General features: G+C 32.0%; 2 protein-coding genes across 2 annotated transcripts; one reads left to right on the forward strand and one right to left on the reverse strand.

Annotated features, from left to right (window-relative positions):
* On the forward strand, nucleotides 1-2,716 carry LOC145592627 (putative leucine-rich repeat receptor-like protein kinase IMK3). The gene is made up of 2 exons (XM_081649130.1): nucleotides 1-1,866; nucleotides 1,961-2,716. The coding sequence occupies exons 1-2, from the start codon at nucleotides 99-101 to the stop codon at nucleotides 2,575-2,577; spliced, it is 2,385 nt and encodes a 794-aa protein (XP_081505256.1). The 5' UTR covers nucleotides 1-98; the 3' UTR covers nucleotides 2,578-2,716.
* A 265-nt stretch (nucleotides 2,717-2,981) lies between these two features.
* Nucleotides 2,982-7,926, reverse strand: LOC145592628 (sorting nexin 2A-like). Its single transcript, XM_081649131.1, has 5 exons — nucleotides 6,754-7,926; nucleotides 6,153-6,362; nucleotides 5,026-5,286; nucleotides 4,333-4,419; nucleotides 2,982-3,376 (listed from the first exon to the last, which is right to left on the reverse strand). Exons 1-5 carry the CDS (start codon nucleotides 7,756-7,758, stop codon nucleotides 3,296-3,298), a joined length of 1,644 nt encoding a protein of 547 aa, XP_081505257.1. The 5' UTR covers nucleotides 7,759-7,926; the 3' UTR covers nucleotides 2,982-3,295.
* Nucleotides 7,927-24,686: the final 16,760 nt, after the last annotated feature.

Here is a 24,686-nt window from a genome sequence, read left to right on the forward strand (position 1 = left end):
AGCTCCTCACCAAAAACCCAATTTTTTTCTATTTTTTTTTTTTTTTAAAAAAAAACCCACTAAAATTTTTAAAATTTAGAAAATACCCAATTTCTCAAATGTTGATTGAAACTCAAAAAAAGAAGGGTAAATGGAAGATACAATCCAAAGAAAAAACCCCATTTGGTGGTTCTGGTTCCGGTTCCGGTTTCGGGTTTAGGTACAAGAAGATGTTGATGTTGGTGCAATTGTTGATGATTTTATGTCAACAAGGTTGTTCAAGTGAGAGTGGCTATGATGGTGTGGTAATTACGCAAGCTGATTATCAAGGTTTACAAGCATTTAAAAATGAGTTAATTGATCCAAAAGGGTATTTAAGGAGTTGGAATGATAGTGGAATTGGTGCTTGTTCAGGTGGTTGGGTTGGAATTAAATGTGCAAAAGGTCAAGTTATTGTAATTCAACTTCCATGGAAAAATTTAGGTGGTAGAATTACTCAAAAAATTGTCCAATTTCAAGCACTTAGAAAACTTAGTCTTCATGATAATCTTATCACTGGTTCAATCCCTTATTCTTTAGGCCTTCTTCCTAATCTTAGAGGTGTTCAACTCTTTAATAATCGCCTTTCGGGTTCGATTCCGGCTTCATTAGGCCAATGTCCTTTGCTTCAAACCCTTGATCTTAGCCATAATTTTCTTACAGGAAAAATCCCTCCTAGTCTTGCTAATTCTACTAAGCTTTATTGGGTCAATTTGAGCTATAATTCCTTGCAAGGTCCTATACCCGGCGAGTTAACTCGTTCGAGTAGCCTTAGCGTTCTTTCTCTTCAATACAATAATTTATCAGGACCATTGCCTTCTAATTTGGGGAAACTTTCTAGTATTAGGACATTGGATTTGTCCCATAATTTTATCAAGAGTAGTTTTCCAAAGAGTATTTCAAGATTATCTTCTTTGAATACATTGAATTTAGAGAGTAATTATCTTGTAGGAGATTTGCCTGAAGATATAGGTAACCTTCATAATTTGTCTATGCTTAATCTTAGGAGGAATCGAATCGAGGGTCGAATTCCTCAATCAATTGGCAATCTTTCTACCCTCAAACAGCTTGATTTGTCCTTCAATGATTTCAGTGGAGAAATCCCAAATTCACTTTCTAATTTAAAAAGTCTTGGTTTCTTGAATGTTTCATATAACAGCCTTTCTGGTTCAGTTCCAACTGAACTTTCTCAAAAGTTTAATTCAAGCTCATTTATTGGGAATCTTAGATTGTGTGGGTTTAGTCCTTCATCTCCATGCCCTTCAGAAGCACCATCACCTTCAATTGGCTTCTCAGCAGAAGTGAAAAAAGGCCGAAAATTGAGCATTAAAGACATAATTCTAATTGCAGCAGGTATACTTCTAGTGATTATGCTCACACTTTGCTGCATACTACTCTTCTGCTTGATCAGGAAAAGGTCTGTGTCAAGTCAAGAGAAAGAGGGGGGTGTTGCTGCCGCGGGAAGGGCTTCACAAGCCGAGAAGGGAGGCCCGTCTGGTGGACCGGAGGTTGAGACAGGCGAAACCGGGGGTAAACTGGTTCATTTTGATGGTCCAATGGTGTTTACAGCAGATGATCTTCTGTGTGCTACTGCTGAGATTATGGGGAAGAGCACATATGGAACTGTTTATAAGGCTACATTGGAAGATGGAAGTCAGGTTGCTGTGAAAAGATTAAGAGAAAAGATTACAAAAGGGCAGAAAGAATTTGAAGCTGAAGTTAATATGATTGGCAAAATTAGACACCCAAATCTTTTGGCATTGAGGGCCTATTACTTGGGGCCTAAAGGAGAAAAGCTTCTTGTCTTTGATTATATTCCTAAAGGAAGCCTTGCAAACTTTTTACATGGTAAGAAACTTGTTAAATCTAACTGTTAAACTTGTTTTACTTTCTGATGTTGTTAATTTGTGATTGGAAAGTAATCTGATGTTTTCAATTGCAGTTCGAGAGCCAGACACACGAGTCGACTGGCCTACAAGAATGAGGATGATACAAGGAATGGCTAGGGGACTCTTCCATCTTCACAACAATGAGAATATAATTCATGGCAACCTGACATCAAGCAATGTTCTTATTGATGACAGCATCAGTGCCCAAATTTCAGACTATGGCCTGTCAAGGCTAATGACAGCATCAGCTGCAGCAAATGTGATTGCTACTGCAGGAGCATTAGGGTACCGAGCTCCAGAGCTGTCGAAGCTCAAGAAGGCCAACACGAAGACTGATGTGTATAGTCTAGGGGTGATCATCTTGGAGCTACTGACTGGGAAGTCACCCGGGGAAGCACTGAATGGTGTAGATTTGCCGCAGTGGGTGGCCTCCATTGTTAAAGAAGAGTGGACTAATGAGGTTTTTGACTTGGAGTTGATGAAAGACGCGTCAACTATTGGTGATGAGTTGCTCAACACCTTGAAGTTGGGCTTGCATTGTGTTGACCCTTCGCCAGCCTCGAGGCCAGAGGTTCAGCAGGTTTTGCAGCAGTTAGAGGAGATCAGGCCGACTGATACTGCAACTACTTCGGGTGATGACGGTGGTGGTGATCCATCAGCTAGTGATTAAGGAAGATTTAGAGGGATTCTTGATTTTTGGTATTTTAATTAGTAGTCTTGATCATCTTTTGCTAATTGAGCTTTGTATATAAAATTCTATTACTACTTATTAGTTGCTCCTAAATGATCATAAATTAGTAGGTTTGTTATATTCTCTTGTTCCCGTCCATTAAGGAACAAGAGACCTATTTTATTCTAAGCAAAGTCCATTCTTTAATGACTTCCAATACTTAGGTCTCTGTTTGATTGTTTCTGAATTGTTGCTACACCAGAAGCTCGAATTGAAACTTTGCTGCTATAATTTCATAGAAAAATTCTTCCATCTTCAACTGCATCCGGATTTAGGAATAATAAGTGAACAATCCAGCTTACTAAAAATTAAGAAGTGACTAATAATTTTAAGGCAAACAAAAATAAAAAAAACGAGACATCTGCTTTAATTCAAAATAACGTTCACAACAGCAAAGCACAGTATTATAGTATATACAAGATTGAATACATTCTGAATGACTGAATTAAGTTGAAACGTAATGGTAAACAGCCGAAGCCTCAGACAATGCAACAGATTAGGGAAATACTCGTAGGTAACACATACCTCTTCAATAATTAGCTATGTACAGAACGTGGAAAAGGGTACTATAAAATGAACTTAACTGTTCTCAATTGTACAGAAAATTAGACTACAAAAACAACAGAACAAAAATTGTACAGTATATACATGAAATACATCAACTAACATCATTTCCGTATCCTTTTGTTTCATCGGCAACCTTTTCCCAAACACTAGCCATTTTTTCTGCAAATCCCGCCTGCAAAAAAAGTATTATTTTGGTTAGATTTTGGCAAATATTAACCACAGAAAATACAAACAATTACATAATGCACTAACAAATCTATGCATGATAGTAGAAATGGTGTTTAGCTTTGAAAGAGTCACAAAGTTTGCTAAAGCAATATGCTACTTAGTTTAAATTGAGCTCCAACTCAAAATTAACCAGTAAAGGAAGGGGAATGATTGCTCCCTATCCTTACTGCCATTGCTCCCTCCTCCCTCACTTCACATCACCCCACCCCACCATAAGCATACACTATGGGATCAACGATTTAACTTTTTGGAGTTAATTTTAACCACCAGGATTTCAGCTCAAGGACTTTGATAGCTATAGTTGACTTCAGAAAGTTTATCTATTAGTATCGAGTATGTCATTGGTATTCTCTCTGTGGTTTGCTTCTTGATTTCTTTTCTTTGATTTTCTTTAAATATGGTGGTGAACTGTTGACTGGTGAGGCAATGGAGTTGTAACTTGATGTGGCAATGATGGGATGGTGATGCTTCCGATGTATTGAGTGGTGGAGCTCGTGGTAGTGGTGTTGTAAATGTTGGTGGTTGGTGTCATTGGATGTGATTTTTTTTTCTTTTATTTTTTTTTTGGGGGGGGGGGGGCGATTAATTTTGTAACTCGTAATTCTTGGAAATGCGGTGGTGATCTACCTGGCAGTGGGGTTGTGAAAGCATACTTAATACTCATATCAATAGCTAGAGAAGATGTTCAACATAAGTCGTAAAACAAAGGGGGGGAGGGGGAGGGGGAGGGGGGGCAAAGTATAAATTAAGCTAACTAATTACTTAAAACACTAGTTTGCCTCAAAAGTATGGATCAGCTGATCAACTAGCAATTAATATTCAGTTGGTTAAATCTAACACATACAATATTTGTCAATTACCACCCAGATGAATGTAGATTAAAGATGCTGAAGAATGTACCTGATTAACAACAAAGCCTTTCAGCATGCTCAAAAAGTCTGCCTGCCTTTCTTTATCTAGTCTAGCAAGCTCACTCCTATTATTTTCCTACAAAATATTGAAGATTTTGCATACGAAGTATCAAAATCAGAAAAAGAATACAAAAGCCCCCATGAACAGAACACGAATTTTACCACAGCCACAATTACTTGATAAAAGTGGAGGTCTCGCCTCTAACAAAAGACCACACGACGGAGTATCACAGCTTATAATCTTAATTTATGATCATTAAAATTCAATCACAAAATGGCAAATTATGTAACAACAGCCTCATAATGATTAGGAAAACATTGACAGAGAAAGATGGGCCAAAGAATAATCCTTTGTGCAAGACCAAATACTACTATTGAACAGAAAGGAATTCTGTGACAATAGATGGCAATCCACATTTACACAAAAAAAAAAGATGAAAGAGGAAACTAGGGAGAACATTCCTACACTGGGTATATACTGACAGGACAAATACACATCAGCAATCAGCATCCAAACAGCTACAATAAAACGAATAATTATAGCATGTACTCCACTGTTGACATGGTATCCAACCCTAGTTCATTAAGTCAGAATAAGAGAGACATCTAAAGCTAAGTACTTGACAATATACATATTACAATTATAAGAATAGCCTGATAACTAAAAGGCGTCAATTCCTACCTTGATTCTTTCATATTCCTTGACTGCACAGCATCTGGCATCCTCAGTTGCTTTGATTGCTTCTTTCAATTCTTCAATTTTTCGCATTCTGGACTTGTCACCACCAAAAATTTTAGATGAAGCAACTTCTAGTTTTTCAACTCGTGACTCTAAAGAAGATAGTTCAGATACAAGAGTTTGGACAGTCAGCAAAGCATTAGACCGGTCAGTAAAGGCATTGTCTACAGATAGCATCATCCCTAGATAATCATGGAGCTTGTCCTGAAATAAACAATACACCAATCATTAAACTGGAAACCACACTGAAAATTCATTCAAGAGTGTGCATACATTCCTACTGACAACTTAATGCATCAATTAACCACAAGAAAATATAAATTGTCCAAAAATAAACACTGGCTCTACAATTTCATATAACATTTAAAATGAACACAGAAACGGATGTTTAATAGTCCTATTTGGCAACTTTTACCTAAATTCCTAAATGCATCGATTTACGGCCACAATGTTATTCTGAACCAACCAGAACAAGCACTGTCTGTATATTTCTCATACAACATAAAAATGAACAAAGAAATTGAAGTCACTAGACCTATTTGGTGCCCTTCAGAGCATTAAGATGACAGAAGAGAACTGGAACAGGAGAGTAGAACAGATCCAGCATCGTGACATTCTATGACATCAAACTAAACATTTCAAGGAGAAAGTTAACATTATTATACCTATTAGTCCATGTTAATGGTAGCTGCTGGATCTACTTCTACAATGTCCAATTTTTCAGACACATGACATGCGTAAATGCATTGCATCCTCAAAAAACACTATTTCTTGTGTTTGACCTCTTATTTGTGAACTCATAAAAGACCAACAAGAAACCTACTGCACTATTTTTAAATATCCATTAAAATATCAGACTATGAACGAAGTGGTGTATGGCATGTGTTCAGCCATACAATAGTCAGTAACTGTATCTATGATAAACACTCAACATTAACCATCAGCATGTACAAATGTTGCTAAACTAATGATTTGTCTGATCACAATCGATATATTTGGTAAGAAATTTCATACCATTAATCAACAAAATATTCTACCACAGAATAGTATAATAACATGCAAATCTTTACCAAATGCTTGACAGTCTGAGAATTCAGTTCACGATACAATCTACTCGCTTTAACTGCAGCTGTTGCCATATTCTTCATGTCAGCTGCTCGCGTTCTTTGGCATTCATAAAGTGCTTCCTCGAATTCAAACTTTGTCATCTTAACAAAAACCAAACCCAGCTCCCCCATTGTCTCACCAATATCTTGCTGTGCTTTCACTAGCATTTCGGCCTAAACAGAAAACACAACTACCACACATCAGTATGAAATTACAATATCTTAAACCTTCTTGATCACTAAATAAATAAGAGAAACTAAGTGGTTGCATGACTGAACACAGGAAGTGAGAAATATACAATTTTCCATGAAATTGCTATTACAAGTGGACTTAGTAACATTCTCCACATTGTTGTTCTTTTCCTAATACTCACTTCCAATTACTCATTATTATTGATTACACTAATATAACATTTTGTGAAAGGTTAAATTTTCAATATAATTCTTCCTCTAATTGTGATAAACTGATGTATACTTCCCTAATTAGATACAAGTTCATGATAGAATTTATATAGACAAAAATAATGATCATTATAATCACTAAACAGCTAAAAAAACGCGGTACCTGTTGAGACACATTGCTAAGCTGCAGTTCAAGATCATTAAGTTTCTCTTTCTTTTCCAAAAACTCTTTATCCTCCTCAACAATTGTAGGCTTCACTCCACCCCAATCATTCGACACCGCCTGTCTTAACTCCTTAAACAACCTAAACAAATCCCTCCCACTCTTTGCCGGCTGAACCACCTCCTCGGGCGCCACGGTAGACTCACCCATAAGCTGCCCTGGCAACTTCACCACTCCATCAAGCATCCTCGACGCCACATCCGTAGTTTTAACAAGCGGAAGCCTCCCTTCCACCTGCAAAAACACCTTAAATTCGTCGCTCTTTCGAATAACAGGATGAGCTGCCAATTTCTTCAAGTACTTCTCAATGGCAACCCTCCTTTGTTCAACAAAATCATTCGTTTGCATCATTTGACTCTCCATTATACTCTTATCTGGCCTCAATGGGATAAAATAACCTCGAAATGTCTCCGATAATCGCTCCGAAAGCGTCACTACTTCTCGAAACCTCCTCTTAACACTAAACTCAGTACTTTCAAACTCAGGCAAATTCGTTCTAGTTGTAATCAAGTAAGTATAGTAAGAACCACTACCTGGAACCAACGAATTCGAAGCTTCTGGAACTTTCTCAGGATCCGACACCGAAATGTAGATATACTCCGAATCCGACAACCGCGAATCACTCCGATCGTGACCGTTGATTTCTCCGACAACATCAGCATCCGCATCAAACGATCGAAACATCGCATCTGCGTAAGACGGAGGTTCAAGGAACGAATTGAGCGATGAATTAGGGTTTTGGATATTGTTCTGATTCGATTGAGTTAGGGTTTCGGCCGAAGAATCATCAATGGCGGTGGTGGAGATCTCAGGAGGAGGAGAAAGAGGATTTGGAAAAGCGCCATTGAAAGACGATTGAAGAGGAGGAAAATTATCGTTGAGAGCTAAATTCTCCATTTGCGAGTGCGAATCTTCATCAGTTGAATCTTGATCGTGTCCCATCATTTTCGAAAACCCTAATTTATCGACAAATTTGGGGATTTTGAGGATGAAGATGAAGAAGGTTGAGTATAGGAGAGAGAGAAATGGATGAATTATCTGTAAATTTGTATCCTAATTAGATTAGTTAAGTCATTTGTACGATCAACTGAAAATTTCGGAAATTTAGGGTGGTTCAAAATAATTTCCAGATCCTTTTCCTTTTAAAAAAAATAAATAAATAAATTTCCACAAGTGAGTATAGTGAGGAAAACGAGGGAAAAGGTAACTACTATGATTGACGTGGTAACAGAAATTTCATTGGTACACCTTGGCACGTCTCTACCACGTGGCAAGTGAATAATTAGGGTCTTCTTAATTTCAGTTCAGTTTAATTTCTAATTTCCTTTTTTCATAAATAATTCAGTTCAGTTCAATTTCTAATTTTCTTTCCTCATAAACAATTCAGTTCAGTTCAGCTTAGTTTAGTAAATGAGCTCTTAGTGAATACAAATATTATATTATCCTTTATAAAAAAAATATACACCCTTTGTATTTTATTACATAATGCATTTACATTATTCATTTGGCTTGTTTTGACTAATATTTTAGTTTATACATAAGAAAAAATATAAGTCTTATGGATACTTATTGAAATCGTCTCAATAAATAGATTACTAATAATTGTCGTACAACTTATTCATGATTAGAGATATTGATGAACAAAGATTTACATCGACATAAGGAAAAATAGAGCAAGTACTCCGTAATAAAATAGGGAGTAATTGATTTACATAAAATTGATAAAATTATTTATTTATTATTACTCTTTTTTTTTTAACATGAGCTCAAACACAAGAACTTTATACTCCGTAAGAGTATTAAAGGAAGATAAACTATTGGCTGCAGTAGTATCCAATAAAGGTGCCATGTGTATCGATTAGGAAAAAGTGAAAACTAAGGTGATAAATTTTCACATATATTAAATAGTAAAATAACAAATAGATTTGGATTAGAGTCATTAGACAATACAAACTATAATAAACAATATTATGTGTTACATTGTCGTGTTAATAGTTAGTAAATTAACACCCAAAAAATAAAAATTGATTTGATATTAGTATTATAACTCATAAAAAGTTGATAAATGAAACATGTCAAAATAAAAAATAATATCCTTTAAATTATGAAACGGGGTAGTATATACATAGACTTGTGGCCACCTAATGCGTTATAGCCAAGATTTCCAATCTTGTTATCATGAATTTTTAGTTATGTACTTGTATTTTATACTTTTGTTTTATGTAATGTAATTTTCCTTCTCATTCTTATAATTCTAGGTATGAATTCTTCTTTGAGATAGGAAAAGGAAAACCACTAATTGCTAAGGGTTTTTCACTATGATAAGATCATAAGCATTGTGTACCTTTCCTCTTTAAAAAAACCAATGCAATAAGATGATGAGTTAGTAAAATCTTATTTTGTTGTGCAAACTGCAAAGTGCAAACAACCACTAGCCCATATGCTAAAATGGCTACTTGTTTCTTCTTTAAAAAGTTAGAATGATAAGTAAGAATCATAAGATTAGACCCTTAAACTGTAAAACTAGCTACCAATATGCCATGAAAAAGCCCAATTAAATTGGCCCAATAAGACTACTAACATATGGACCGAGACTACAAATTTCACAACAAATCTGAAACACCACTAGTCCACTAAGATGTCCATCTTACAAAGTCAAAATAATTAGGATTAAAGATTTATATAATGATATAGTCTTACTCATTAAGATGTTCCTTTCTCTAGAATGAAGCACGCTCAAGCAAGATATTGTACTCTGGTGACTGGTCTACTGTAGTAGGTTTTGATTCTAGATACCAAATAATAAGTCTTAATTTTATGAGTCAAAATAAATCTTATGAGTATTAATTAATCATATAAAAGCAAATTAGAAGGACACAATAACCAACAAAGTGTTGGCTCACTTGGTAGTTGGTAGGATTCGAACCCCAGACCCTCCCCTTTACTTCTAAGTGTGTAGCCTGTAAATACTGAACTAAAAATCGCGAAGATTGAGGTTTGATCAGAGTCTTATCAATTAAAAATAAAGTGGACACAACAACAACAAAAAGACGAAAAGGATCTTATATGTAATTTTTTAAAATGTTGAATGTGCCATTTTTGGTTCACTTTCAATTGTTATACCCATTACATTTTAAAGCTTAATTGGTGTTTTAAAGTATTGGTCAATTTTTTATAAGTCTTATCATGAAGACAAAGTTCGATATATTATAGCACAATATGTTCCGGCCTTGAAAAAAGCCCTAAAACATACAAGTACTTATTTTCGACCAAATTAAAGAGAGTATGTATGAGTGATATTATTTATCGTTATATAATATTTGCAAGAAAATACATCTAGATAATGACATGCACTTAGATAATAGTGTTCATTGCTTGTGGGATACTATCATACTAATATACAAAAATACAACACCAAACCTATAACTACCCATGAAATATGGGAACTCAAGTAATATAAGATAATAATGTCTCAAATGAAAGACCAAAAGAAATTAATAAGCATGAAAAACAAGTCATTGTAAGCACCAAATTAAAATATAATATACGGAGTTGTAAGAATCTCGTAAATAATGAAATTTTTTTTATGTATAATTAAGAAATAACATATTTATGTGAAATTTTGTTAATTAGATCCGATCCGTCGCGATGTGTAATTTTTAATATGAATCTTTTGATAATTTTCTATGACGCGTAAATAAAGATATTGATGCTAAAATATGTGCAAAAAATTGCGCAGAATAATAAGGGCATGTTCTCTTCAATCTTAGGTTTCGGGATTAAGAATTAGGGGGATATATGCTTTTTTTTTTTTTTTTTTTTTTTTTTGGTTTGAAAGACAAGTAACTAAATTACTAAGATTGTTAAAATTTAAAAATAAAACACGGTAATGGTGACAATTATAAGTCTGACAACTAATTTAAAATGAAGGAAATACGTTAAAACTTATTTTTAATACTCCCTCCGTTTCACTTTGTTAGTCCCATATAGAATCAATCACAAAAAATAAGAGAATGAATAATATTTGGAATCTTACATTTTAGTACATTTGCTTAATTAGTTCTATCTTATTAAATGTTCTGATTTTTTTCTTTGGAAAGCATCAATTATAATGCTTGTTTAACGCGAGGAATATCAATCAAATACCATTTCATCAATCCACTAATGGGATTGATGACCAATCAGAATATTTAATTATTGTCATGTCATCAATCCATTAATGGAATTAGAAATTATAAGACCAAATCAGGAAAATAAAATAAAATAAAAAAAGGAATAGATTCAATATGGGTAGATCATTTTGAAACGCCCAAAATAGTATATGAGACTAACATTATGAAACGGAGAGAGTAACTTTTACTTAATTACACCATTCTCTTTTATACAAATTCTTAAATGGACTTGGTTCACACTAATTTATTGTGAACCCCCAACATTAGAGACAATATGATTGTTTTATTAATAAAAAAAAAAAGGTCACTAAATTAATATAAAGGTTATTATGTTGAAATAAAGGTTATTATGTTGAAAAAAAAGTTAGTGTGACATTATAAAAATTATAAGAGGTTAATTTTTTTAATGAAATTTTTAATATAATGGTCAATATGAATAATAAAGATCGCTATGTTAAAATTAGGTCACTATTCAACATAATGTCGTACTTTTAGTTCATAATAACATTAAAGGTCACACAAGTTTTTAAAAATGTGACTATGTTAAAAATAAGGTTATTATATTAAAATTAGGGATCACTATGTTGAATATAATGTCAGTTACGCGGGTATAAACCTTAAGTCCACAATAATATTATTGTGGACCAGGTCCACACAAGATTTTCTGTCTCTTTTAAATACAACGCTTTGATATTTTTGAAAACTACTACGAAGTATTAGATTAGGCTAAATTATAGGAAAACAATACCATCATTAAGGACCTAATTCTTGCACAACAAGGCAAACATAAAAAGATAAGATATCCTAGGATATGTATATCAACAATACTAAGGAAACAATAAAATACATCCTTAAAGTTCCTTAATATCTACTTCGTATATGATATCTAGGCATAATATTTATTCCTAATACCACTCCTATTGAAATTAGACGATGATACTCCATTATTATAAATACTACGTATAACTTTACTGCTAGAGTTTTGTTCAATAAAAGAAAAGAAAACTACTAGAGTTTTTTACGAAGCTATCTACAAGCAAAAACCACCTCGATTGTATTTGATATCATGTCGTCCGGCTTAAAGTGTAAGTTAAAGGAGTTTTGCTATTCGATTTAGTTATATTTCGATGTAAATATCTCTCTTTATTTCTTTATATATATACGTAGTATATGATTATTGATAAATCGATCTTACAACGTGAAACCATCCAAAATTCCAAATAGATGGAAACTGTGTTGGGTGAAAGTGGCATACTATTCATCATGGTAGGGATTCTTTGCGTCTTTGATCCCGACTTACTTCTTATTGAAAGCGTAAGTTTCAAATCTCATACTCGTATTAATACGTACTATTATAAATATAACTTTACTGCTAGAGTTTTGTTCAATAAATATGTTGTTGATTGACAGATGATTGACGAATATTGTAAGGAACAAATACCAATAATAATTGAAAAAAATTATAAGGAGTCGAAGCAAGACGCCTTGAGGCTCTAGACTTGATTTCTATTTTTTTTCAGCTCATTGATTCAAAAATTTTCATATTGCTTATTGTTTATTTTCTTAATTAAATTAATTATATTGAATACGTCTCTATATATCATAAGTAAGATCTTTTAATATTTATCTTTTTAATTTTTTGTACCCATAGTTTTAACATGTATGGTCCCATTGACCACCGCTCCAACAATTCTAATTGAAATTAATGAGATTAGTGTCCTTAAGGATTGTTTTTTTTTTAAAAAAAATAAAAATTAATAATAATAAACTTTCTTATATAATCGTCCAGTATATGCTGGACTAGCTAGTAGTTGTTAAACATGAATAAGCCATAATCACAATTCAGATTCATTCTCTATTTTTAATTGTAACTAATTATTAATCTCTTTCTCCTAAACCAGAATAGCTAAAAAGTTATACTAATAATAGAATAAGGTACTCCGTAAATTATTTGCTATGTATAATTTGATTGGAAATAAACAAAGGAAACTCTCAATTTGGGATATAAACAAAGGAAACTCTCAAGGAAAGATAAAATAGAGTGAATGAGAGATAAATTGAGGAAGTGAAGAATTTATTTATTTAAGAATTAATTGCGCTAAATTTGGAGCATTATTATTTTTCGTTAACATCATATTAATCATTGTTTTTTCTTTTTTAACAAGTAGATTAATTATTGTTACTTGTTGATAATGCTCCTGTGTTCGTTTGGGGGATGAAGGTAACGAAACAAAGTATATTTATGGAATAGATGGTGACAAGCGATTATGTTTTTACTGTGGTTAAAGGTGGGCAAGTAAAGCTCCAATAAGTTAATTGGCTGAAATAATATTAGCTTCAATTACCAAAAGATAAAGAAAAAAAAAAAAATTCAATCACCAAAAACTTGATCACCCAAGGCACCCTTAACTCCCAAGTAACAAACAAAGCTTTAGCCGACCTCTTAATTTGAGAGCAAAATTAAATGAAAATTCATCCCTACCATTTTACAAGTACGAGTAAACTCTTATGAATAGTGTTGAGGCTATTATGCCCCTAAAAATCTTTATTTACGTATTTACTCCTTTTAAAACTATGACCACACTTTATAAATAGTGTTAAGGCGATTATGTCCCTAAGATGTTTATTTCCATATTTCCTGTCATTAATGTTAATATTTTTTAACTCTTAAGAATAGCTTATGGACATTTATACCTTGAAAAATATTTTTTAACTCGAAGAATAGCTTGTGGATCGGAAGGTGGTCTAAGAAGGGTAAGCGACGATGGAGGACGAAATCAAGGAAAGTGAGGTGGTTCGGAGAAGGGTACGTAAGCAACGACGGGGGACGGAATCAAAGCTAAATTATGGCGGGGTTGAGTGGAAGAGACGACGGAGTTCAAGTGGTTGATTGTAGTGGGTCAAGCAATCATTTTAGCAAAAGAAACTTATCAAATATTCATTTGTATTATTTTAGTACGAAAAATGGAGTTGAATTTTTTAGTAATTCTTCATTGTATTATTTTAGTATAAAAAATAACTTGTAAATGATGTTTCAATAATAAAATTAGTATCAAATTATTAGGTGTGGTATCAAATTAATGCATAGTATAAGTTATATGGACATCTTTCTTCTAAAAAATGAACAAATTAATTTTATTTTTGGTAAAAATAAATAAAATTGAGAAAGCTGACCGGAGTTTAGGAAGGGTTTTTTAGTTTCATGGTCGGACATATGGGATTTTCAAGATTGGTTGTTTAGGTGGCCGAGTTTCGAGATTTGGGTTTAGAGGCTAATGGTTCAGGTGAGTTTCGGGTTTTGGGTTTTGAGGTAGGTGTATGTTTCAAGTGGGTTTTAAGGATCTGGGTTTCAAAGTGAGTGGTGAAGGTGAGTTTAGCCGCTTAGGGATTTGGGTTTTGAGGTGGGTTTGGGTGGGTCTCGGGTGGCGTTTATGGTGAGGTTGATAAAGGGGTTGGGTGGGCAAAAAGGTGGTCGTCCTTCGACAAGGGGAAACATAAAAGGGTCAAGGGTGAGGGAGGTGGTCGACAATGGATGGGGGTGAGGGCTTCCATGTAGTGGGGGTGGTGGTTATTTTAAGTTTATAATAATATTTAAATGCAATTAATTAATAATAAGTACAATTAAGTGTGTTGTAAGTTATTAAAAAAAATGTGATGTAAGTCATTTGATTTATTTAAAGAAAATTATCCTTAAAAGTCAACATAATTTTTGCTAATCAAAAGGTTTAATTATTTGGAGCTAGCCGCGCAAAAGTTAACTTATTGTTCAAAATATTTTCAAAATTAATTACTAAGAATATTGTGCTTGCACATTATGAAATATCTCAATTTTGCGTGACTCTATTATATAGCAGGGAATATTGATGTATTAAGTTTTTTGGGGGTTGTCTTAAATTTTAATGGAGAAATCTAAGTTAAATATTGCAAAAATAAAATAAATACCATGATTAATGTTTGAATTTGTGTGTTGATAATATTGCTTGATTAAGATGTTGGTTAATATTTTGGACCTTAATAATTTAATTTGAGGTGAAATTTGTAAAGTTATATCTTAAACGCCTCATTTTGGGTGACAAAATATGTCTCCGTACAAGCATGTTTGTTTACTATCTAGCAAATCGAAGTGTTTTTGAAATAATTTCTTTCCAATTTATTTGTGATCTCAAATTTAACTAAATATGACCTTAATTTTTTTTCTTTATCTGATCTGATTTGGTCTTATTTTTTCTGAAAGGTTTGAAATTCAAAAAAAAAAAAAAAAGGTGAACTAAACATGGCCTAACTACGAAATATTTCCTATATTTCGTAGTAATAATCGCAACACTTTTATTTTACATGTATTTCATAATATCGCAACATTTCCTACTTTAGCAAAGACTTAGATTACTAATATTTTATTATTTTTCTCTTCCACTAATCCCACTTATATAAATATTTTATAGTTTTTGTCCCTTATTATCTTCACTTATACTAGAAATTGTTAAAAGCATTTGGTTCGCATTAATTTATTATGAACTACTAATATTAAAGACACTATGACCATTTTATTAATAAAAAAAGATCACTATGTTAGTTGTATTACGTTAACAAGGTTATCAATTTAAAATCAGTAACAATAGGGTCAACCCTTAATATCATATCCTAGAACAAGATAGATTATTTGATTTGTTGGTAAAGAACAATATTTAAGTTTAGATAAGTTCAAATCAGGTTTGATAAGTTCTGATAAGGGTTACCCAATTACAAATTACAACTAAAATAAGTTTTTAATAAGGTCTAATAAGTTCAGATAAGTTCAGGTGAGTTCAGATAAGTTCAGATAAGTTATAATAAATTCAGATCAGTGAAAATCAGGTGAATAGAACACACCCTCAAATATGTAACCCGACAAAAATTACATTTTGTTATAGGTGTTATTTTTCAGTAGAAAATTGATACTTGTGGCTATATAAAAATGAAAATCGATTGAGAAAACGTGGACAAAAATACTACAATTTTTTTTTAATGATACAAAAATACTACTTTCTCCGTTTTTATTAGTTGACACGTTTGTATTTGGCACACAATTTAAGGAGAAGTGGAAAAGAAAGATTAAATACAATAATACCCTTAATTTACCATCCTTTCCTGTTACCACCTAGCCTTCTCTCTCATCATCACCATAATCCTCTCTCCTCCTCAACCGCATCTCTCTGCTATGGTCATCTCACAGACACATTCTTTGAAAATACAAGTATCTTTCTTTCCTTTTCTTTTTTAGCATTAAGATTGTTAAAATTTTAAAATAATACGGTAATAGGGACAATTATATTTCTGACAACTAATTAAAAATGAAGGAAATACGTTGGAACTTATTTCTAAAACTTTCACTTAATTACACCATTCTCTTTTTAATACAACACTTTGATATTTCATTACAAGTGAAATTACTTTATGTTGGTTAACTTTGTGCTTATTTTTCTTTTTAATTTTTACTAAATTTAGAGCCTATGAAAAGTTTAATATATGACCTAATAATATAATCTTATAATTCATGCTAAATTTGGAGATAATATGAATTGGGCTTGAACAACGACCCGAATAAGGAAGAAGTGAGTTTGATCCACAAACAAGGTCTAAAGAGACATCCTATCAAGGTAAATTCGTATGCAGTAGCGATTATTAAATACCTAATTTAGAAGTAAGAGACCCTCTAATACCATGTTAAATTTTGAGATAATATGAATTGGGTTTGGTCAAGGCCTCAAGGGATTGGTGTTTAAAGCTTAGAGTAAGGGTTAAGGGTACTTAAATGAAATCGTTACATGTAGATTTATGAGTTAAAGGATGGTAAAGCTTAGGCCTTAGGTTTCGGGATTAAGAATTAGGGGGATGTATACTTTTTTTTTGAAAGACGAGTAACTAAATTACTAAGATTGTTAAAATTTTAAAATAAAACACGATAATGGTGATAATTATAAGTCCGACAACTAATTAAAAATGAAGGAAATACGTTGAAACTTATTTTTAAAATTTTTTACTTAATTTACACCATTCTCTTTTAAATACAACACTTTGATATTTTTGAAAACTACTACGGAGTATTAGATTAGGCTTTACTTGTACACGATCAATATATTATTCAAATCTCTGGTTTTTTTTTTTTCCTCAGATCATAAATTTCACTCTTGTTAATATATGTGGTATTAAACTCTGCCTCAAAAAAAAAAAAAAAAAGAAAGAAAAAAAAGTGGTATTAAACTCAATTATTTGCTAACATTTTGAAACAAAAAAAGAAAATAATACACTTGAAATTTTCTACTCCGTAAAATATATGTTTGATTTGTTGAAAATGAGGTAATCTAGAAATATCTTGTACAAACCTAGAATAAATATCTAATAAGAAGAATCTAGAAAACTACACAAAAGCATACTACCTAGAATAATCTAGATAGAAGAAGAAATATGTAGAAACAAATTGAAAGAGCAAGTCGGTGAAAGTAACAAACATTACCCACTATAAATAGGGTCATATACTTGCATGTAATGGAATTCAACCCATGCAATAATACTCATCTTTGCAACCCATCACGTACTACTTCTACTCCCATTTCTAACACGATTGTATAACTCTGTAAGAAATTAGCCCCTAAACTGTTCTCTCTTTAAATAAAAATTAACCAAATGAGTCACCAAAGTACCAAACATCATATTTACTATAGAGCCCTCGTGACAGAGACCACCATTACCGTCCACTATCAACCTTTGACCAAGATCAATTATTCTTTCTAAATTGCCCTACTGATTTTCCATTAAATTAAAATCCTCTGTAATTATCACAAAACACTTAACAAATTATGGTCCTGATAAGGAGATATAATAATTTCTCACCAAATTAAATATAAATACAGTACTTAATATTTAAAACAAAACAAATAAAGCAGAAATAGATTTCTTCAAAATTTTTGATTATATGTACAACATATCAGATCCGAATCACCCCTTGAACAAAAAAAAAAAACCAAAAAAAACTCATAAAACAAAATGACCAAAAAAAAACCTCACAAAATAAAAAACCTCATAACCTAACACCGAGCAAACGCCATTACATGCCACCAGTAGACCTCCAATTCTAACCCAATATCAGGTGGACTATAGTGTATTCGCAGCCTTTTGCCAGTAGAGTTAGAAGAAGAGCAGAGACAACAACTAGGCCAACAAAATAAATCTGAAATCGACCGGGAACAATACGACGAACGGTAAACGCCAAGACAGCAACCAGGAAGAGGCAGAAAACGATAAGGAATATGAGCAATATGGGGTCAATAACAAAGGAACAAAAAACTTAGAATTTGGAAGGTTTTTTCCTCAGGAAAAAGTGTGTTCTTCCCGATTGAGTAACATTAGCTTCCATTTCATTTTTTTATGAGAGAGAAAGATGGATTGCTTCTCAAGGTTACTGTAGTGGTAGTCTGTAAGAGAGAGAGCACGGTTTATATAAAGAAAGGGTTTCGATCTCTGTCTTAATGTTAATACCCTAATTTATTAAGCCTTGGTCCAATTCACCTCTTTTGGCCTAATTTTCGTTCACCTATCTTAGTCTAATGTCTTGTAATTCCTCGTTTTATCAAATAGTGTTATAAAAAATTACACTTGTTATAGGTGTTATTTTTCAGTAGAAAATTGATACTTGTGGCTATATAAAAATGAAAATCGATTGAGAAAACGTGGACAAAAATACTATTTTTTTTTAATGATACAAAAATACTACTTTCTCCGTTTTTTATTAGTTGACACGTTTGTATTTGGCACACAATTTAAGGAGAAGTGGAAAAGAAAGATTAAAGACAATAATACCCTTAATTTACCATCCTTTCCTGTTACCACCTAGCCTTCTCTCTCATCATCACCATAATCCTCTCTCCTCCTCGACCGCATCTCTCTGCTATGGTCATCTCACGGACACATTCTTTGAAAATACAAGTATCTTTCTTTCCTTCCAATACTATTATTAACTACCTATACACTATTTATTTCAACTAAGAATTATATGTGTTGTTTTCCATCAAAAAAGATTTGATAAAAGTCAGTAACGAACTCACCAAACTTTGGGTTTGATTATATTTGTTAGTTTGCTAAGTTTTTCGTTCACCTATCTTAGTCTATGTCTTGTAATTCCTCGTTTTATCAAATAGTGTGTAACATTTTGTTAGTTTTATATCAAAGTCTTTGTATATGGGCAATATATAGCACTATATAGGTTAGTTTCAACGAGAATATAGAGTAATTAATCATTACACTTTAGACATAATTATCGCATGAATCATTAATCCCTTGTGCATTAAGATTTTGTAGTAATGCTTGTTCTTTTCATTTCACATCTTACCTACAGTTAGGATGTTATTGTCAAAAGATGTTAATCATAATGTCAATTTGTTCCAATTTGCCATACATTGTCACAAATTGACGGGAGTGCCGCTCTATTAGGGATGGAAATAAGGGAGCCAATCCAGACATATAAATCAAACCGCGTCTCTCTAATGATTTGACAACTGATTATATTGGTTAGTTGGACTAATACCATGTTCTTTTGGACTTCTTTGTTGTTCAATTGCAATAAGTCCGTAAAAATTACTCGTATAAAGATAGGGTCTGATTAACTAAAAATTTTCCTTGACATTATAATGTAAATTGCGTCGATATATAAAATGTACACAAGTAGTTTGGTATGGGGGATTAATTAACTAGAGTGAATAACAATGTAATTTATTTAACTTCAAATTGAAAAAAAGGTTTTGTGAGGATTTTGTTATGATGGAAATAAAGAAGCTTAAAAGTAAATGATGTGAGATGATGGGGTGCTTTAAATTGTTATGAAAATGTGATTGTCAGCATATATGTCATCTTTGCTATCTATCATCATGCAGTAACACCATATGATAAGGCTACCATTTCATTAACATATACCTACATATTCCATAAAAAGAAAATGAAAGAAAGTTGTCAATTGGTACAAATGGTAGCACCACGTTACATACTCGTTAAAGTTGATGCATGTAATTAAAAATTTAGGATGTTCGATCCTTTACTCTCGTTGATGGAATCTCTAATAATTCTAATATAATTGGATTGGTCAAGAATTGCAATTTGTACAATTTGTTGATGTTCTACGGTAGTTGGCATGCTTGATACGCATTAAGCTAATAGCAACTAGTTTATGCATAATTTAGCTAATGAAATTTACTAATGACTAGCATATAGGAGCAATTCACTGTCATTACGCAACATGACTAAATTTTTGTAGAAAATCAAAGAAAGAATCTTTAGATTCGCTACTAAAGTCATTGCCAATTCAATTTTTACCTAATGATTTTGATATTTCTTGTGTATATTCTCCAATTTGGCTAAGAATTGCACCTTTTATTTGACATGGTAAATTTGCTGATTATTTTTACAAATTACAATACCTCATTTTGGCTCATTCTAAAATTCTAGATTTACTTTCTACAACAAAGTTATTTCCATGAACATACATGCAATATTTCATACATTCCGGCTAACGTAGGCTCTTTTACCACTACTACTTGAAATAATAAACATGGTAGAAATTACTAAAAGAAAATTCTAGGTCGTATAAGATTTAGTTTATACAATATTATTGATCAACTATAAATTTGTTGCATGGAGTAATACCAAGTAATATAAAACTGATATGAGTAAGAAAACACTAAATAAATAAAATGTAAAATGTTGGGTACGCTCAATGATATATCTCGCTAAATAATCTATAGCCAGAACATCACTTATTTTGCTAAAATAGGTACAAACGTTAAAACACGTGGTGGAATGAAAAACAAGTAACCAGCTAAACACACTAAAAGTTGCGTGAGCTAAGCATTTCAATCGGATCATCCACCACGCGACACAAACTAAAATAATTAAATAATAAATTCCATTGATCAAAAACTAGTTGTCAAAACAATGTAACGCGTCATATGAGAAACAATATAGTGCCAAAATCTTCTAAAAGTTCACAAGTAGATAAAATAAAAGTATAATCTAATTGTAATACTATAGTCTATATCAAGTTGTTTGAAAAAGATAGCAAGGATTACTATTGAAAGTTATGGATAGGCTACCTAATTAAAGGGAAAAATCCATAATAATATTATTGTTACTTGAATTATTATTTGATCCGCCAAAAGACCACTGGTTGTTAACTAAATTTCAGATACGAATTTTTGTTGAGGCTAACCAATTGTAAGTCTAATCAATTATTGGAATCTTTAGCTAGCTAAGCTAGATTAGCTAGCATAGTATGAAACATGACGTTCACACCTTTCTTTTTAAGGTATATTTGGCTTGATTCATTAATCACTATAATTAGTTAGATTAGCAATTTATTATTCATATACTAAAGTCTATTAGACTTCGAATCTCCGATAAATTTAAACTGAAGGTACTTGGCTCGAATTTTGAACAGAAGTAGTTCTCCTATTAAGTGCTTGTTTGATTGATATAAAAAATTATAAGATGTAAAAAATACAGAGAAGTAGTATAGAGTTATTTAATTAATAAAAACATAATAAAATTACACTTCATTAGAAACATAATAAAAACATGAAAATTTGCACTTCATTAACATTTTCACTTCCCCATGAGGCCATGAGATAGAGGAAGTATTGAATTAGGGCTTGTTCTCTTCAGCTTATTTTCAGTTCAGTTCAGTTCAGTTTAATTCAGCTCCAATAAGTTCAGTTCAGTTCAGCTCCAATAAGTTTAGTTCAATTCAATTCAGTTCTTAATTTCCTTCTCTCATAAAATATTCAGTTCAGTTCAGTTCAGCTCCAATAATTAAGTTTAGTTCAGTGTAGTTCAATTCAGCTCAGTTTATTCAATGAGAACATGCCTTTACTAGCTAAGCTCCCAAATTAGAAAACGGAACTTTCCATATATAGGAATGTAATTAACTTAGTACATGCTTAACATAAAAATATTATGCAATTCTTAAAAAATACAATTACACAGAAACATCTTTCTAGATAATAATTAATTTTTCAAGTTCAATCAAACGTACAACCAACACTATAGTACTACACTAATAATTGTTGTGTTTCAAGACTCAAACCCGAGTACGTCCTTTTTAGTCAAAAGCGAACTGATAAAATATAAAACATATTCCTGGATTTCAATGATTAGATCAAACTTTTGATTCACTTAGATCCTTAAACATGATATCAGAGCCAACGTGACACAAAGGTCACGGGTTCAAATATCATCCACCCCACTTTTAAGTGAATTGAAATATTACACGCTTGGTATGAGGAGGACCCATGCTGAAACATATTTTTAAGTTTCAACCATCAGTTTAAACTTTCATACACCCAAAAAACACGCTACAATCAACTTTCATACAGCTGACTCTTGCTGAATTCCAGAAGAACACGCTTCAATCAACTAATTTAGAGGTACTTGTTATCAATAAGATCGCTTTGATGATTATCCACAAATGAATTGTACTTACATATATTCATGAACATATTTGGAAGGAGATTGAGCGTACATTATATTGGTGACCGACTTTCATAAATTTCATTTACTACCTATAATTCTTAGTTTCTCCTTCATTAATTGATTCCTTAGAACTAATACTCGTGTCATAGAGAAATCGAGAATTAGTATTACGCTCTTGTAAAATTATATCGCATTATTGTAAAAAAGAGTTAGGATTATGCAACAACTAATTCCGAAACAAATAGAATAAGATTATAATATCATTGACGTAGAATTTGTAGAGCCGCTGACTGATGTTGTATGCGTTGAACAACTTATTATAAAATGTGGATGTTGACTTACATATCATATTCCTCAGAGATATACATTTGACGTTAGCAGTTCGATAAAGAAATTTACAGTTAAATATTCAAAATGACAACAGTTAAGTCAAAAGAAGTTTCTAAAATGGAATATAACTTACGTACTAAAGTACGTTATATATATATAAATATCAGTGTACAGTAGTTGGATTTTGGAAAAAAAAAAAAAAAGGAAAAAGAAAATAGGTACCGAAAGACGTTATTATTGTTCAACAATCTAGAAATTATACATATTATGCAATTCAACCTTGAGACTTAGCTTGTTTGCCTTTTCTTCTCCAAATTTTCTCTCTTAGGAATTCAATTAATGGTCATAATCCGTGTATTTGGTTTAAATTAGGTTTACAAGTTTTAAAATAGTAAGTTACATAAGCAAATACAGTGTATATACTACTATAGTACTATATATGAAGCTAGTATTAGGCCTATCAATCGAATTATTATTAGTTAAGATGATCGGGTTTAGATTAAGTCGCTTTTAATTTGGGTTATAGATTAATAATCATAGTGGACCTTCAAAAGGTACATTAGTTTTGTTCATATAACTGTTCTGTCATTTGGTATAATTTTTTTGGTCTCATTAAAAAAATTATTGAAAAGTTGACTCATTATTTTGTTCTTATAATATGATAATCAACATAGTTTTTTTTTGGATAACTTTTAGCAAAAGAAAAAGCATATGTTATGGAGTCTCATTTTCCTATAATACAAGTAAACAAATTACATAATGTAATAGCTAGTAAGTTACACGGAGTACTTATGTAGTCTAACCAAATTATGTGTAATTGATAAAATCAACTACTATATTTTGAAAACACGTTTGATAAAAATTAACCTAGGATTAATTTTCGTTTACATTACTACTGTTTCTGTTCTGCATAGGTCGCCCGTTTGTTCATCAAAATCGAATATATGTTCTATGTACGAAGTATATGTTATATAGGGTTCAACCAATAACCTATGCATTAAATGTATATCTTGCATAAAGACATCAGATCAATAATAATGCAGACATATAATCAATCAGAGAGATAGAAATATAATATGTGGCCCTCACATTTCCCCTTCCTCACCCTCCAAGATTTATATTTGTTGATCCGTGCACAATTTACATTGAAATAATGATAGACTAATGATAAACCTATAATTGGATTTATAAATTTATAGCTATTGAAAGTACATGTACTCTTATCATTAATGAGAAACTATATCCAAAATTGGTGAAATGGTTGGGATCAATTGATCAAATATAGATCGAGAGGATTAATTGGCAAGTCATTTTGCCTTTTGATATAACTAATTCTTCGTGCAAAGCTATGTAAATTACACGCATGGTTAGTTTTTAATGCAATATTATTGATAATAGCAACTACAAATAAATTACAATAATAAGTTTTAATATTTGGAAACTAAAATAATGAGACGAATCTATTAAGATCTCTTGATTATGTTTTTTCGTATATATTTATCATTTAAAAATTATAATACCTCACTCCTTTAGCTAAAAGTTCAACTCATTTTAAACTCTTGTTTCTAGGAACCTTCAAGAAAAAAAAAATGTAAGAAAAATGTGGATAAAAAAATAGAGATAAAGTAAAAGGTGAGTGTGTATAAGACAAAGGTGTACAAAGTAAGAGAGAATGAGAGATTGAGCGAAAATGAGTAGCCATGTACAATGAACATTTATAGTAAAAGGGTTTGTCAAAAATGAATTGAAATAAAGTAAAAGTGAGTCGAACTTTTTGAAACACATTTAATTAACATGTGAGTTGTTCTTTTGGTTTCGAAGAGAGTATTACATTTGCATTCGACAGTCAAAAAAGGACAGGCCGGGGATCGGAGTACA

Source organism: Chenopodium album, chromosome 18, assembly GCF_948465745.1.
Source record: "Chenopodium album chromosome 18, dcCheAlbu1.1, whole genome shotgun sequence".
NCBI classification, from domain to species: Eukaryota; Viridiplantae; Streptophyta; class Magnoliopsida; order Caryophyllales; family Amaranthaceae; genus Chenopodium; species Chenopodium album.